General features: G+C 44.8%; 1 protein-coding gene across 4 annotated transcripts in view; it reads right to left on the bottom strand.

Moving 5' to 3' along the window:
* The window catches only part of WT1 (WT1 transcription factor), a 51,988-nt gene that overhangs the window by 24,322 nt on the left and 11,398 nt on the right, over positions 1-16,268 (bottom strand). For 2 of the 4 annotated variants that reach the window (XM_075545938.1, XM_075545937.1), the window contains exons 4-5: positions 11,703-11,780; positions 10,078-10,128 (exon numbers count right to left, since the gene is read on the bottom strand). In XM_075545938.1, the coding sequence (XP_075402053.1) occupies positions 10,078-10,128; positions 11,703-11,780 (129 nt within the window). The remainder of the gene's footprint in view (positions 1-10,077; positions 10,129-11,702; positions 11,781-16,268) is intronic. The other 2 variants (XM_075545939.1, XM_075545940.1) reach the window with 1 other exon arrangement.

Genomic DNA, 16,268 nt, shown 5'->3' with positions numbered 1-16,268 from the left:
AGTATCTATAAATGAATACTGATCCCTTCAAATTTGGAGGATGCCCACATATTCCAACCTTATTAGTAGTACTCCTCTTGGGAAAGTTTCTTTATAGTCACGGCACATACATCTTGCCTAGTTCTCCAGTCACTGTTTCGTAGGGACACGGGCTGAGTGATTAATAGCCTGACCGAAAGGCTTGTATAAATCAGCCCTTTCAAGACATCAAGCTTTCCTCACCACTTGAAATGGTCCCCAAGCCTCCCCCAGCGGACTCTTTCCCTCTTTTTCTAACTGAGAGTTACACCATCCTGCCTGGCTATTGAGAGATATAGTGTCTGGGGACTTAAAGGCTTGAAAGTAAACAAGTGGCCATATAGCCCAGAAGCAACAAAGCCCACATGGAAGCAACACACCAACATGTGTGATCATGAAGGGCCGAGGGGACCAGATTTCAAGCAACAAAGGCGGGGGGGAAAAATCATATCATCGTGAATGAGGGGAGTGCATGCTGGGGACCCAATGCCCATCTGTAGACAGCTGGACATCCCTTGCAGAGGAGTAGTGGGGAGGAGATGAGTCACTCAGTGTTCAGTGTAGCAACAATGAAACTCAAAACCTTCCTCCAGTTCTTAAGTGCTCCCCCACCCCCCGCCAATTATTATGATCCCAATTCTACCTTGCAAACCTGGCTAGAACAGAGGATGCACAGCGGTACAGCTGGGATCTGGAAACACAGGGAATCTAGGACAGATGAACCCCTCAGAACCAGCGGTGAGAGTGACCATACTGGGTGTGAAGGGGTTATAGAAAGGGGGAACCAATCTCGGGGATCTACATATAACCTCCTTTCTGGGGGGTGGGCAACAGGAAAGTGGGTGAAGGGAGATGCCGGGCAGTGTCAGATAAGATAAAACAATAATTTATAAATTATTAAGGGGTCATAAGGGAGGGGGGAGTGGGGAGGGAGGGGGAGGGAAAAAAGGAAAATGAGCTGATTCCAGGAACCCAAGTGGAAGGCAAATTTTGAGAATGATGAGGGCAATGAATGTATAAGGGTGCTTTACTCAATTGATGTATGTACGGATTGTGATAAGAGTTGTATGTGCCCCAATAAAATGATTTTTTTTTTAAAAAAGAGTTACACCATCCTAAAAAGCACAAACATTTCCTGGCTCCCACTCCTCAGAAGAACAATTTCAGGCATGTTTTTCCTTCCTACCGCTACACTCAGATATCAGTACACACATTCTCACCTAGCACATCATCACACTATACAGGGAATAGCCAGGGCTCTTGGATGTAGGATCCTGGCATTAAGGTGCTATTTCATCATAAGCCCCCTTTCCATCAGGATTCTGGCTTCTCCCATCCCAATTCTCAGGGTCCTGTATTATCAGTGCCTTAACTGGCTCTCTGGATAGAGACCACTGCTGGCTCCACACCAACTTCACCAGGTAGACAGGCTCTGCCTTTCACACAGGCAAATGGCACCTTTTCAACCTGGGTTCCCAGAGTTCCCACCCAGCTGACTCACACACTCTATCCCTGAGGAAGTTTACTCTGTCACCCTCAATTGCAGAAATGTTTCCTCCCGAAATCCAGTATAAAGCATGAGCTCTCAAGGTGAGGATCGGTTCTTATTTCCAGACTACCAGCATCAAGCAATGCTATGGCACACAGCTCGGTCCTGACACACCGGGGCCTCCAGCCACTGAAATCCACTCAACTCTCACTGGTGAGCGGCAATCAGTCAGGTCTGGAAAACTGTTGCAAAATGCCCTCATCTAAAAGAAGGGATTTTTAACGACAATTTGCTCCAAAATCAACCCTAAAATTTGAGTTGATCCCATTCAAAATCAAGAGGTTTTAAACTTGTTTTAGAAGAGTTTTAACTTTACAAAAACAGACAGAAATGCAGGGAGTTACCATGTAACTAGTCCTATAACGTCACAACCAGTTTCCCCTACTATTGACAGATCACATGAAACCCACTGCCACTTAACCAATGCCAACTCCTAAGAACGCCACCAGGCAGAGTAGACCTGCCTACAGGCTTACTGGGCTGGCATTTTAGGGAAACGGGCTATCTCCTCTTTATCCCATTAAGCAGTGGGTCCACTAGAAGTGACCTGGGGTGTAGCAGCACGTTGTGTATCAGCTGAACCACCAAAGGAAACAACTGAAAATCCTCACTGCGCTCCAAGAAACCCTAGAGGACAAGGTAGAACTGCCCCTGTGGGTTTCAGAGACTAACTCGTTACGTCTTTCTCCCGTGGCCTCGAACTGCTGCCCTCACCATTAGCTGCCCATCGCGCACTCCACCAGGGCTAAGGCTTCTTAAATTAGTTTATTATGGCACAATTGTCACAATTCATGAGTTAATATTTACAAAGACTTTTCTTTTTAATCAACATTAATCTAAAGTGCTTCTTGAAGAATAAAAATAGCCAGAAATATTTTTAAAGAAATAAAATACTAGACAGTATCCCTGTCAAATATGGAAATAGACTTTAAAATAACAACAAGCAGTGATGCTGGGACAGAAAGAGGCAGGCAGAGGGAAAGGACAGAATACAGAATCTAGAAATGGTAAAGGTGTTGAAGGTGTGAGAAGGGCAGCATTATATATTGATGAAGAAAAGATAGATTGATCAAATTGATCGTGAATGCTGCCTAGTCAGTGGGAAACATCAGTTTACATCCAGTCAAATATATTCAAGATCAATTAAATATTTAAGTGTAAAAATTAAATTTTTGAAAATATACCCCCCAAAATTGTATCACAATGGTCTTTCCAGGCATGATACAAAAGATAAAAACCCAAAGCCATAAAAATGGGTCGAGGGAGGTGGGCGGGGGAGGGAGGGGAAAAATGAGGAACTGATATCAAGGGCTCAAGTAGAAAAAAAATGCTTTGAAAATGATGATGGCAACATACGTGCAAATGTGTTTGACACAATGGATGAATGTATGGATTGTGACAAGATGTAAAAGCCCCCAATAAAAGTATTTCATTAAAATATGTAAAATAAAAAGTTAAAATGGCTTTTTTACTTAAAAAAAAAACCCTTCTGAGTGTAAAATATAACCCATAACAGTTAAAACATAAACCAGAAAAAAAATTTTTTAAACATAAACCAGAGAAAATATTTGCAGGATATATGGTCAAGTGAAGCATTAATATCTTCATATTATATTGTTAATATGCTATCTAGCCTCACTTTTACAAAACACATTGTTACTAGACCAACCACTCCAGCCCCTAGCTAACGCCAGCTCCCACACTGACCCCGGAGCTTTCTTTCTCAAGGATACTGTTCCAGCAGCCTCAGCCCTTCCCATCAGCAATTTCTCCCTCTCCTGCATTATTCTCATCACAAACATGCATGTACTTTGCTTATCTAAAACTAAATAATAAAGATAAATAATAAAAATAACCTTCTTCCCTATCCAGTGAAAACTCCAGTACTTTGCTCCTGCAGCAAAACTCTGGTCATTTTTATACATTGACTCAATTCTCCCCAGCCCCCATCTCTTCCTTAAATCCACTTTTATTCAGTTTTTGCCCTTTCCTATAACCTTTCCAGAAAAGTACAGTTAATTGATTGGCAAAATATATCCAGATTTTTTTTAACTCCGCAGATACAAATGTGCCTCAAAAATGCCTGGATGATAAGATAACAGAAGACTCATTTTCTTATTTATAATAGCTGGGTACTATCTGGATCCCTTAATAATGAGTTTTTACTTTTATCATAAGGAAGGGAAGCTATTTCAATTTCCCATTTTGTCACTGCCTTCACCTTAAGAAAATACACTTCTGGTTTTGTTTTAAACATGAAATGTGAGAAATAAAACTAGCCTCAGGGTACGTGTTCACTTTTAATAGAAAAATACCCACTAAATGAGGCAGTAGCTGCTCATTTCAGAGAGCCATGTATTTGGATGACTTTTTTATGAGTGTAGCTCCGATGGCCATGTTTTTGCAGCTCAGGGTTATCATCTTTCCATAGGCAGTTGATGGGAAGAGAAGGGTCAGAGCAGACCAGGATTGAGGCAGAGAAAGCAAAGGGCCAATACGTTCCATTAGATAAGAAAACATGCCCTCCACTCTCCTGAGGTGCCCCTGCCCCACCTCTCATCTGTCTGTCTGTCTAGCTAGCCAGCTTCCTGAACTAAGACCAGGAAGCTGCATTAGCCCCACTTGATCTTCCGGAGTAAAGACCATCAGGCTCCTCCCTCTCCAATTTGGTCCACTCCACCACCACCTTTCCTTTCTGGCTTTGGTTCTTGGTTCCTTTCTGCTCTGAACAATTTTTTTTATTTTGGGCTCACCTGTATGAGCTGAAAAAGGAGCCAGGGTGGGGGTGCCGGGGTGGGCACGAGAAATATGCCATCAGCTACGAACTGAAAGGTGGACAGGTAGAATCTCCCCAGCAGCTGAACAGAAGCAAGCCCTGGCAAGCTATTTTCTGAAGTGCGAAGAAAACCCTCTGGCACTTAGCTCTGCTTGCTAAGGTAGGGGGCTCACTGTGCATCGATGTGGTAGCAAACGAGTTGACAATAATTCCTTGCTTTAAAATAAAATAATTGCAAACGTGGTATGGAGCAATATCTAAGTCTACGGAGCCCAAAATCTTTTTCTTAAATTAAAACATCTGTAGGAGGCTGAGAATATTTCACAAAGTCAATTCTTTCTTGAGAGGTGAAACACAGGAAACGACGTGTAAATTCAACATTTGCTGAGTTAGATTGAAGTGGAAGACAGTATTTTTTTTATAACAAAGAAAATGCTATAAATGTATACCTATGCATATAAACTGCTCTAAAATATGCTACATACCAAGTAATGCTGGGCTCTTGGGGCCAGCTTGAATTCCCTTCTCTAAATCGTCTGTATTTTCAAAAGATTCTAGGTAACAACCACCCCCCCAAAAAAAGAAACACTGAATACATTAATTGAATACGAGCTCCTGAAAGGGTAGAAAAATGCAGCAGCTGGGGAGGCAGAGAGTAACGGAACGAGGGAAATTCAAGGTCAAGAAGCTCCTAAACCAGTCCACTGAGTAAGAGGACCAGGGGGACGCTGCTTTAAATCCTTTCCGTTCTCATTTTGTCAATCCAGGAATCCCATACTTTTGTCTGCTCGTTACAGCTGGCTGACTACAGCCAAATCCAATCCAAGGCAACAATAAATAGAGAACTCGAGAGCAAATGTATCCTTTTCAAAGGGGGGAGAAAAGGGAAATGAACAAATCACTGTGCAGGGGAGTGGAGGGCCGCTTGGGAATGTTGACGTTCACAAAGCAGTTTCTCTGCACCTATGCTTTGCAACGCAAGCGCCAGGAGCAACTTAAAAGCAGACCCTCTATTTGCAGAGAGTAAATCTCTTGGACGGATACCTTATGGTTCACGGAGCCCGGAGGGAAGGTGCTGGGTCGTATACTGAAACTCCCAGCCAACGAAGACAGCTATCTCTTTTGGCACTGGTTCCCAGGGATGAGACGATGTCTAGTGGGGATTTTCTCCAGATTCGACAAGCCTTGGCCCCCACCAAAAAGCACAGCCTTGTTTTTACCATATATCACTCATGGTGAGACTTTCATTTTTCCTCTCAAACGTCCACAGGTCAAACACTCGGTGTTCCCAACAGTCTGCGAACGTTTGGACCAGCAGAGGGGCATGCATTCTGCTCAGCACTCTAACATTTCTATTGTGTTCAAGTTCCCACTCCCCCGACCCCGCTCCCCAGAGAGTAACTTCTTCCTTGTTTTAACAACTTGGACCCCGGTCAAGGTTGATGTGTTTCTCCATTTTGCAGGATATTTTCTTCACAAGAGACTCAGTCGGGGCTAACAGAAATGTAGGCATGTTTGCAGCCTTAGGAGATCAACGGCCATTAGGAACACTAAGTTTTGGCGTTTCTGGGTTTTGTTTTTGTTTTAGGAAATCAGAAAACAGGCAATACAAAGCATCATAAATACACATAATGGTGGTCTGGTGGTTAGAAAAATCCCCCTGCAATGCTTTTGCTGGTAATCTACTTAAAAGTCTACTAAAAGCCAATTTTCTGAGGAGCCTGGTGGCACAGGATGCGCTTCTAACAATAAGGTCAGCAGTTTGAACCCACCAGTCACTTCTTGGGAGAAAGATGAGGCTTTCTGCTCCTTTACAGATTCACAGCCTCTGAGACCCACAGGCGCAGATTTACTGGGCCACGGGATCCAGCAGCGAGCAGGTGAGCATTTGGATGCAGGTGAGGGGCAGCTGAGGGTGATGAACAGTGGCTTCATAAAATACCTTCCTTTTGACATAAATTGAAATAGGACAATTTTCATTTTGAGGTGATAAAGTAGCTCTGATTTCAGCAGCATGCAGAGATGCACAAGGGAGGAAAGGAAGAAAGTGAGGAAGAGGAATATGTCATGGGGCGAGTAGCACAATAGCTTATTTCCCTTCTTGTCCGCTCAGAAAAACAAAACCAACTCAGTGCCGTCACGTTGATTCCGACTCATAGCGAGCCGGTAGGACAGGGTCGAACTGCCCCTGTGGGTGTCTGAGACTGTCACTCTTTACAGGAGTGGAACGCCTCCTCCATGCCCACTGTAAAACCCTGTCCCCCATCCACTGTAGCACTGCTCCCGGCTCCAGGAACGGACTGCAGACCCAGGAAAATAACCCTGTGCTTTGTGGTGTCATCTTTGTCTAAACCAGCATTGACAAGCAAAGAAGCCAGAAACAAGTCTTTAGTGAGACATGCTCTTTTAGTAAATAACTGAATATGCCTCATTTCTGTGAGTGATACAGAAATAATTCTCGCAAACATGAGTCATGTCTCCAGTTTTCCTGCTATATAGGTCTGGGCTCTCTTGTCAGGGAGCTTTTTCCTTCCACTGATTTCAAGACATTGAAAAAAGAAAAAAACAAACTTATTGCCATTGTGTCGATTCCAACTTACTCCTACCCTTCAGGACAGGCTAGAATTTGTACCCTGGCCTCTCTTTTCTCAAGCGCATTTGCCAAGTTAAGTGTATTTGTCCCATGATAAAGTGCACCCAGTGTCTGGACAACCCTTACTCACACCAGGTTGTTGTCTCCCCCTGCCCCCCAGCCCCAGACTGTGGAAGGGAGTCACTATAACCAAACAGGTACCTCGTCACTGCTGCCTGAGCCAGACTTTCGATTGCCCAGACTCTAGTTCTCTGCCGCTCGTGGGCTTGTGGAGAGACCTGGAGAGTCGCCATTTTTAAAACCCAAGACACACAGGGCGAGCCCACCGTACGACTGAGTGGTGAAATCATTCAGTGCAGGACAATCAAACTTCTTTAATGTCACGCCCATTGTAGGAAAGACCAGCATGTAGTAAAAGTGTCGTCTTAGAACCATTTCTTTGTACTGCGTGTGTTTGTGTTGAGAAAGCCCGTTCCCAAACTAAGGCTCTAGATAGTTCTGAAACTTCTGAGTCAAGACTCGGCCAAAGCCCTCTTGGTCCTAAGGGACTCCATTTCATACTTTTCTGTCAGACCATGCAGACTCAACTTCGGCAAAAATATCCCACTGTGTCTTTAACCCAGATGACAGCAGTTTCTACAGAACAATGGGGGGGGGCCTGTGGTTTGGCCCACCTTCATCTACTCATACACAAGCTTATAGTTCAGAAATAGCAGCTATAAAGGGAAGATGATCTGACTTACATGGGTGTGCCATGTGGTCTTAAGCAAGTAGCTTAGCAGTTTAGTTGATCCTGACAAAATACAGCCTTAAAACTCCCACCACTGCATTTGTCCCGTTCCAAGCCTTCCTTCTGACTAACCCAACTCACGATGAGAGTAAGCCGATGTGAAACACGGGCGAGTCAGAACTGTTCGGTATCAAAAGGCCTGGTCTCTCCTTAAAAGCATTAGAAATGCTTAGCATTTGTACCTATAACCATCGTATTTGTTCAACAAACACTTTGCTTGGCTATTTCTTTTCCTTTGCTTAGTGATTTCAGCAGAACTCACCATCCTGACCGAACCCAGACAGATGTCCAGATGCCAGGAAACAGGAAAAATAGGATTTTAGATGTCAACCAAAACCGTGCAACTTTGCCAATGCTAACCAATTGAAAGTACGCCAAGGACACCTCCCTCACTGGCAGTGTCTGTGACCTTCTGCAATTCTAGTCCCTCAAAGCACGTTGGCAAGAGCATCTAGACTCTGCGTTTCTCTACTGTGTAAAACTGACCTGTAGTGGTTTTTCACTACAGCTGTGTGTGTGTATTGGGTCTCAGTGTAAAAGGTATTTTTAACTCTTGGCACAGCCTGAAAAATTTAAGAAACTCCAACCTAAGACCCTGGGTCCTAAATTCAATCAGAAATAGGTCCCATCCAGGCTCTGCCATGCCAGTTCTGTGTAAGTGGTGCATGGCCTTAGTCAGGGGGACGTGGCCTCTTCAGCCTCCTCATCTGAAAGATGGGTGTGTGTGATCCCTGTCTCCTTGGAGATGCTGGGAGATTAGATAGTGAAAGTTTGTCAAATCTGACTTGCAAGGTCAATAACATTCACATCCCTTAGATCACTGCTCACTTAGCAAAATGGAAGCAGAAATCAGCTGCCTTATACTAGCACCTTGATGGCAGTGAGTGCGTGGTAGTATGATCTGAAGAGCTAGATCCACCATGTGTGAGATGTTACCAAAGGAGACAAGCCCGTTTCTCTCTGTGAAAAATGGTCTACCTATGGAGGTCACTTGGTCCTTTCGTATGGCTTTCTGAGCCGTCAGTATTCAAGAAATACACTGTTATTTCAGAAATCCTTCTACAAAACAGAAGTAACAGCACAGTGAAAATGCTTCTAGGTTCTTTGGTGTAGTTTGGTTCTCCTATACAGGGCTAAGCAAAATGAACTGTTCACACCTCAGCGCTTCATGCTCACATATGGTTTCTGACTTCCCAGCCAATGGCTATGGTCACACGTCTACAGATATATTTTTTAATTATCAAAATGTATCTCAACTCTGGAATGACCCAGATTCAAGTAGAAGCCAAGATCTCTTTGGGTGTAATGTATAACTATACAAACAAACAAAACCCGGTAGATACTCTGGCAGGAAGAAATTTTAAAACTTTAAACTTGTTAAAATTTTACAAAATTTTTAAAAATTGGCTATTCGCTTCGCAATCCCATTCTATCTACGCTTTGCATTTAGTTTGGGGAGAGTTGCTGAGCTCCGAGTAGACAGGCGGAGGAGACAAAGAGAGGACTGAGAAAGAAAGTTGGGTCTAAGAAGCCAAGACACATGAGACCAGGAAGAAAAATGGGAGGTTTAAATCGTCAAGAGCTCCTGGCACAGAGTGTGGAGGGTGAGGAAGCCTTTTACTTTGGAGTTCATGGAGAGGAAGTGGAGGTTTGGCTAAAACAGCAGGAACACTGGGTATGGGCAATGGGGAGGAGGATCTCACAGCAAGGCAAAACCAACTCCACCAATCAAGAGAGGGTGATCCGAAATTGCAGGTTGAGCCAAAGAAAGAAGGGAGGAGGCAGAAGGCTGGATTTTGGCATTTAAACAAAGACAATGAAGTCAAGAGAAATCCCCATCCCCCGGTCTCACAGTGCCGTGGAAAGAGCAAGCATTTGAGAAGGACAAGGAATAAGCCTTTCCACAAAGCCTTGCCTGGACCAGGTGCAACGGAGATGCTTCTTGAGAACCTAAAGAGCAGCCGGCGAGTGGCCTGACTGCAGGGCACAGCGGATCTCACAGAAGCATGGGCAGGGCCACGGATTTCATAGTTTGTAAAACATTCACGAGCAGAGGTGCAAGGTTCCCACTGGATTTTCCAAGAAATTTGTTTTCTATGTTTATGCTGATAATCAATGTCACCATGTCCCTTTTTCCCCACACCAGATCTAAGATAAACCAAAAGAAGGCAAATGGGGGTAAGAGAGAGGGGGGCGCAGCGAGAGAGAGAGATTGGATAGATTCTTCCCAGCCCCACGGTCCCGACGATGACTACCCTGGTTCCCCAGTGTCAGTCCTAACTCTTGCACTGCCCAGGCGCATCACCAAGGCCTAGGTCATTTGCTCTGCCAGCACCGCATTGTCCACTCACTTGCTCTGCCCTTCTGTCCATTTCACTGAGCTGGAGCTTCCAGCAGCAACTCTAGAAGAGAAGAAGGGGTGGGGGTGGGGTAGAATGGAGCATGCATGCTATGGCCAGACCCCCACGATCCCAGAATCCTACGAGAAGCTACTCAACAGAGAGATGGACACCTAAATATCTACTCAAGACTGATTAACCCTCGGAGGCTGATGGGGCCCAGAAGGCACTGCGGGAAAGCTGGAATGAGTCTGGGCTTTGAAACACCACCTGACCTTGAAGTCCCAGCTGGCCGGACACCTGCTACCTATGTGCGTTTGAGAAGTTACTGAACTGTCTAAACTTGATTCCCTGGCAGTGAGCTCAAATGTAACCAGTCTGGTGAGGATGGCGCAAGACCGGGCAGCGTTTTATCCTGTTACATGCAAGGCTGCTACAGAGTTGGAGCTAACTGGATGGCACCCACAACAACAGGCCTCCTCCCAGGAAAGAGACTGGCTGCGGTGACCCAGAAGACTACCTTACACACAACAGGCACTCCAGGAGTTCATGTCTCCCTATCTCCTCAGACTTGTTGGAAAACCAGAGAGCTATTAGACTACTCAAAGTACCTCTTTGCCCATTTTCATTTTCAGGTGGTAACAGTCTACCCTATCTCCTTCTGAGATAGCTGCATTCTCCATTATCATGGTAGTAGAGCAAGTATGAAGAAAGCCTATTGGCATGGCCACATAGTTATGACCCTGTCTGAACTAGATGGTCCATAGCACCGTCCCCCAGGTAAGAATCAGGATCCCGAACTTGACACACCCAAAGCATGTTTGGTAAGATAGCACGATAGTGAACATCTGTGATATCTGCTAACCAAGTGAGTTAGTTTATTGTTCCAAGATGACCGAAAAACACCTGTGGGGTTAATGAAGGGTGGAAGGATAAATGGCTCTGTGAGCCTCGCCTTTCGAGTTCTTGGGTTTCTTGCTTTCTGATGGTCAGACCGGGGTGCAGCTGCCTTAGCCAGTTCCCTGTTTCAGCTGGCAAGGCTCACTTCCTATAAGACATCCCCAAGGAGAAGCTGCATGGACCTACCCCGATGCAGCCCTGGGTGCTGAAGCAGCCGTGTGGAGACCCCTGCCAGCGCTGGGATGCTTACATGGTCACTGATTCGACGTTTCTCCTGCAGTCGGCATCATAGTGTATGTTTTGTGAGATGGAGGAGGACTTTGTGGATTGGTATCGAACATATGGGTTAATGTTGGACCTGTGGGTTTGGGTTGGGAAGTTTTCTTGATATGCACTTAACCTTTATATAAAACTCTCTCTTATACATGAGTTTTTGTGGATTTGTTTCTCTAAAGTACCCAGACTAGCACACCAAGTAATCACTACACATGGTGCTACTAAATATGAAATAAGAAAAGACTGTCTGAAGTGCTCCCATCAGTTTCAATTTCCTTATTCAAACGCCTGAGAAGGGAATGCTCAACACACCCATCAACTGGAGGAAGGAAGCATCTCAATGCCACAGACAGCTAGGCCCATCCTCCTAAAACTGCCTTCTCTCAAGTGACAAGCACCTTCGATGGGCTGAAACAGGTGTAAGTTACTGGTCAAGGGCAATGAAACAGAGAAGTCCTTACCCTTTCAGTGTGGCTCCTAAGTTCATCTGATTCCAGGTCATGCACTCGAGCTGGGAGGTCATTTGGTATAAATTGTCACTGTTGGAAAAATACCCAGAGTTAGGCACGGGACTAGCCGTACATACCCACAGGATGTATTTGGTTTTCCCATCAAGCAAAGCCAGTTTCACTTCTCTCCCTAGCAACTGTCCCCATGTTTTCCAACCTGACAGAACACTTGAGTCTAAAATGATTTTCATTTCATCCCACGGATCCCTACACAGTAACTCACATCCAACCCAGTGGGAAAAATGTGAGGGTAATGTGGAACCCTCTAAAAAAAATCTCAATAGCAAACACTAAGGTTCCCAAAGAGGTATTCAACCTTTGAAGAGATGAGGCGAGAGGGAGTGAAACTTTGAAAGGCAACACAGGCTGGATAACTCAACATTAAAATTAAAGGCCTGGAGCTGAAATAAAAAGACAGCAGATTAATTATTCGTGAAAGGGCCATTAAGTTGTTTTAATCGAATGGATAAGTATCATGTGGATTATGAGGGCCTGAGAAGTCAAAGAGTGATAGGTGATGGATGGTTTAATACCCAAGGATATGACACGCAGAAGAAAGATGATAAACTCTATGCACAACTGAGGGAATGGTTCGTTGTAAGTTTTAAGCCCTGGTGCAAATCAAGTGGATCGACTCAATTCTCTCATGTTTGCTGAGAAGAAACCCCTCATCACTTACCTTACCTTCCTTATGACCTTGAAGGAGAAACCACGCCGCCATGTAAACCAACCGAAAGTCGTTCGCTTAAAAATGATACGTACCTTATTCTTAGAAAACCAGCTTGTCCATCCATTACCAGAAATCTGCTAAATTAGCAAGCTCTATCAGGTACCAGTTTAGGCCAGAAGCGAAATGGTTAATTATGAAACTGGAGCCACCGGAGATGAATGGGTTGTCTGGGACCCCTTGGAGGAAGCCGTTACAGAAGAGCCTGTGCACTCTCTCTACCTTGATGGCAGGAGTGAAAGGAGATAAGCAGCTTGCCGCATTGGCCGCGCTGTGCACCATCAGATCGCAAATCCTGGACAATCTCTCTCCTGTCAGGACATTCCTTTGGGTTGCCTCGGTGGGCAGAGGCAACACCAAATTTCAATTAAAAGGACGTTTTGTCAGGCCAACGTGTGAAGGGGTGAGGGAAATTACAGCCACTTGGAATCTCTGAGCGCTAGGCAAACTTTCTTGTGTCACTTGATCAATCAGAGCAGAAGCCATCGGCCTCTCATGTAACCACTCTGGAAATCAGGTGGAACTCCCTGGTGGCAAGGACACAGGATAAGGGGGAAGTCAGATGGCAGGAGGGACTTTTGCATGATAAAAGTGAACCGACTTCCCCCTCCAAGTATGTGTCCTTTCATTAGGCAGTGCATATCTAGCCCCCATCCTTCATCCCCATGTCCGACTGGCTATTATGCTCCTACAATATCCTGCATATCAATGGGGGGGGGGGATTATTAGTTTCTCCTGTGGCTTCCCATTTGCAGCAATAGACCGTGCTGGCCTGTGCCACTACATTTCTCAATTCCCAGAATTCTTGCTGTAAGGCCGGGGTAATTAATTCCTGAAGAACCCTGATTTTTATTAGAAGTGCCAGCCTGCTGCATTTACCACAGGAGAGTTTCTTGAACTTTCTCTGGGCTGACAGTTCATTAATAAGCAGCCTCCCCCACAATCTCTACTGGTTTTTGTTCTCCTGCGCCTTTTCATCAAGCAATCCATTTATTAATCTTGACATTAATCTCAGCCCACAGCCATTGTATTCCCTAGGCAGCTCTATATTTTTGTCACTGACTTTTAAAAAATTGTTCACCAACGAAAATCACTCAGCCCCAGTTGACAATTTTCCTGGGCCCTGTTGGGATGTGGGGTCTGTCCTCAATGTATTTCCATCCTCACATGTGAGTAAGAAAACCATCAGAACTTTCCAGAAGGCTAGAAACAGGATGAATGACACAAGTGTACACACGTGGGTTAATGAGCCCTAAACATAGAACTTTATGATTTAGGAATTTTCTCACAGACTTAGAGAGTGGCCAGCTGATTCCTAAGGGTGTCTAGAAGAAATGATTCCAAAATGAAAATACTTCAGAAACATCTTCTCAGCTCCTGGAAAGCAAATGTGATCTAACAGCAGGGTCCAGGGCCTACTTATATACTTATGTGTATGTATATATATGAGTGTCCCATCATCCCAAACTCAGTGGGTCAATAGTAAATTTGCTAAATCCGTACTATCCAATGATAGCTATTGAACTCGTGAAAAGTTTTGAGTGTTATATGTTGAAATGTGTCTATACTGAGTTAAATAGAATATTTATAAATTGATTTAATGATTTTTGTTACTCCTATGAAATTTAAATTATGTAGGATGATTGCATACATGTGTGTATACACACACAGTATTTACACACAAGTTTGGGGAGCTTGAGCAAAACCATGTCTCTGCACTTTGATTTTTTTCATCTGTCCAATGAGAATCTCTTAATCAGACTAACCTTATCCGGAGTACTGCAAGACTCAGACATGAGTAGATATGGGTAACATGGTAGCCTCTCACTACCATGGTGTCCTTTCAGAATCACAGCAACTCTGTGTCGGGGTTCAGAGGCTTATTGATCATTACAGAAGTAGACAGCCTCATCTTGCTCCCAGAGGGGAGTGGGTGGGTTGGCACTGCCAACCAGTGCTTTCCCAACAGCGCCACCAGGGCTGATATATATATATATATATATATATATATATATATATATATATATATATATATTCTAATCCATACTGTTTTGCGCAGCACTTTCAGGTATTTCCAATACCTCTCCTCGTTCTGTGTGATGGGTATAATTATGATCCCCATTTATCAGATGAGGACTTGAGGCTCTGTGAGGTGAGGTGATGGTCCCTGTCCCAAGGTCACAGCTCCTCCCCATCCCTCAAAAGGCATCCAGGGATTATTTGGGCCCTGAGCCTCGTTAGAAATAATGATACAGACAAGAGTTTGGGTTGAAAGAGAACACGCTGAAGAGATCACTGTGACCCACACCATCTCCACAAAGTGACAAGATGCAAGATACTCAACATACATACCCTTTCACTTGACTAAGATCCCAGGAAGAACCCACTTTGAAATTGTGATGGTCCTAATATAGCTCAGCCCGCAATCCCTCAGAACCAAAGAGAAAAGTGGGGAGGACTCCCCAAGAAAGAAAAGCCACCATTGTGAACATGCTTCCTAGGACCCGCAATAGCATCCGAGCCCAATTCAAGGCAGCTCCTGCCTGCTGCTGCCTGTAATCCTCTGAGCTGCAGCTCGGTGTGTCAACCTGGCTGTCACAACTGCCCCGCTGGAAGTCGGTGGAGGCAATGCCAGTGACCACTGCTGAGAGCAAACAAAATGGGAACTAGGACTAAAAATACTGGACTCAAGCTTGCTGCAGCTCTGATCTCTTCAGGCAGTCAGCCAACACCCAGCTCTCAGCATGGAAGCCCCCAAGGCAAGAGCCCCTCCCCCCCTTCAAGCCTCTGGCATTTAGGCATCTAATTATTTAATGACCGCTATAGGTGTCAGCAGTCTGCTTCCCAGAGGAGCTCAGATTAGCAGGTGGTTTGGCTCAGAGCAGCCGCAGTGGTCACGTAGGCATGTTCGTTCCAAACATCTAACTCTGGCCTGTTCGGAAGTGAACTCTGAAACTTCTGGCTGCCAAAATATATCCCAAAAGTCATGATGTCCTTTATGGTTTTGTTCTGTTTTTTTTTCCCAAGTTGATCGTTTTTAAAGGAAAAAAAGCCACTTGTTTTCTACATAAGAACTGTTTGAAGCTGAGAGAGAGAGATCGAACTTCTTTAACTGGAATTAATGCAAGTTGGAGTAAAATAAAAGGAAGTCAGCCCTAGCAACAACAAAAAAAGTGTGTGGGGCGGGTTGGGGGGGAGACTTAAAAGGAAATCAGTAGTAGATCATACAGAGTTTGTTTTGGCCTGGACTGCAGTATTACTGAGTTCTCAACCTCTGCATACAAAAAAAGGAAGAAAAAAACCCCAACTTCAACTATTATCTGGACTGAAACTCCCCCACATTTCAAATGTGCTTCAAGCACATGCACTGTGCTTGCTATATTCAGCAGAACAAGGTCGACAAGTTCATGGCACCGTTAAAATGCAATGGTGGAGGCATGGCTTGCAATTTGGCTTTTTTGCTGACTGGCAAAAGAGCATCTTGGTAGAAGCAAAAAGTTCCCCCCAAACAAAGGCAGGGGCAGGGGTGTGTGTGGGGGAGGAACCAAAAACCAGAAAGAACTGGCAGCTGTGATCCAAAGGCATGCTGTTTCCACATTTGTTGTCGTCACCGGACCCCACCCCAGCAGGGGGACCTCTTCAGGTGACCACCACCTGATAACCCAGACTCACGCTGCTGGCCATGGTCAGGCTTCACGCAGCCCTTCTCCTGTGTTCTTCCCTCTAAGGTGCCTGGGAGGCCGCTGGCCAAGAAATGTCTGCCCAGCAGGTCGTGGTGAATAATTATTTTA

This window comes from Tenrec ecaudatus, chromosome 4 (assembly GCF_050624435.1).
Source record: "Tenrec ecaudatus isolate mTenEca1 chromosome 4, mTenEca1.hap1, whole genome shotgun sequence".
Lineage (NCBI taxonomy): Eukaryota > Metazoa > Chordata > Mammalia > Afrosoricida > Tenrecidae > Tenrec > Tenrec ecaudatus.
This window is presented reverse-complemented; position numbering and strand designations above follow the sequence as displayed.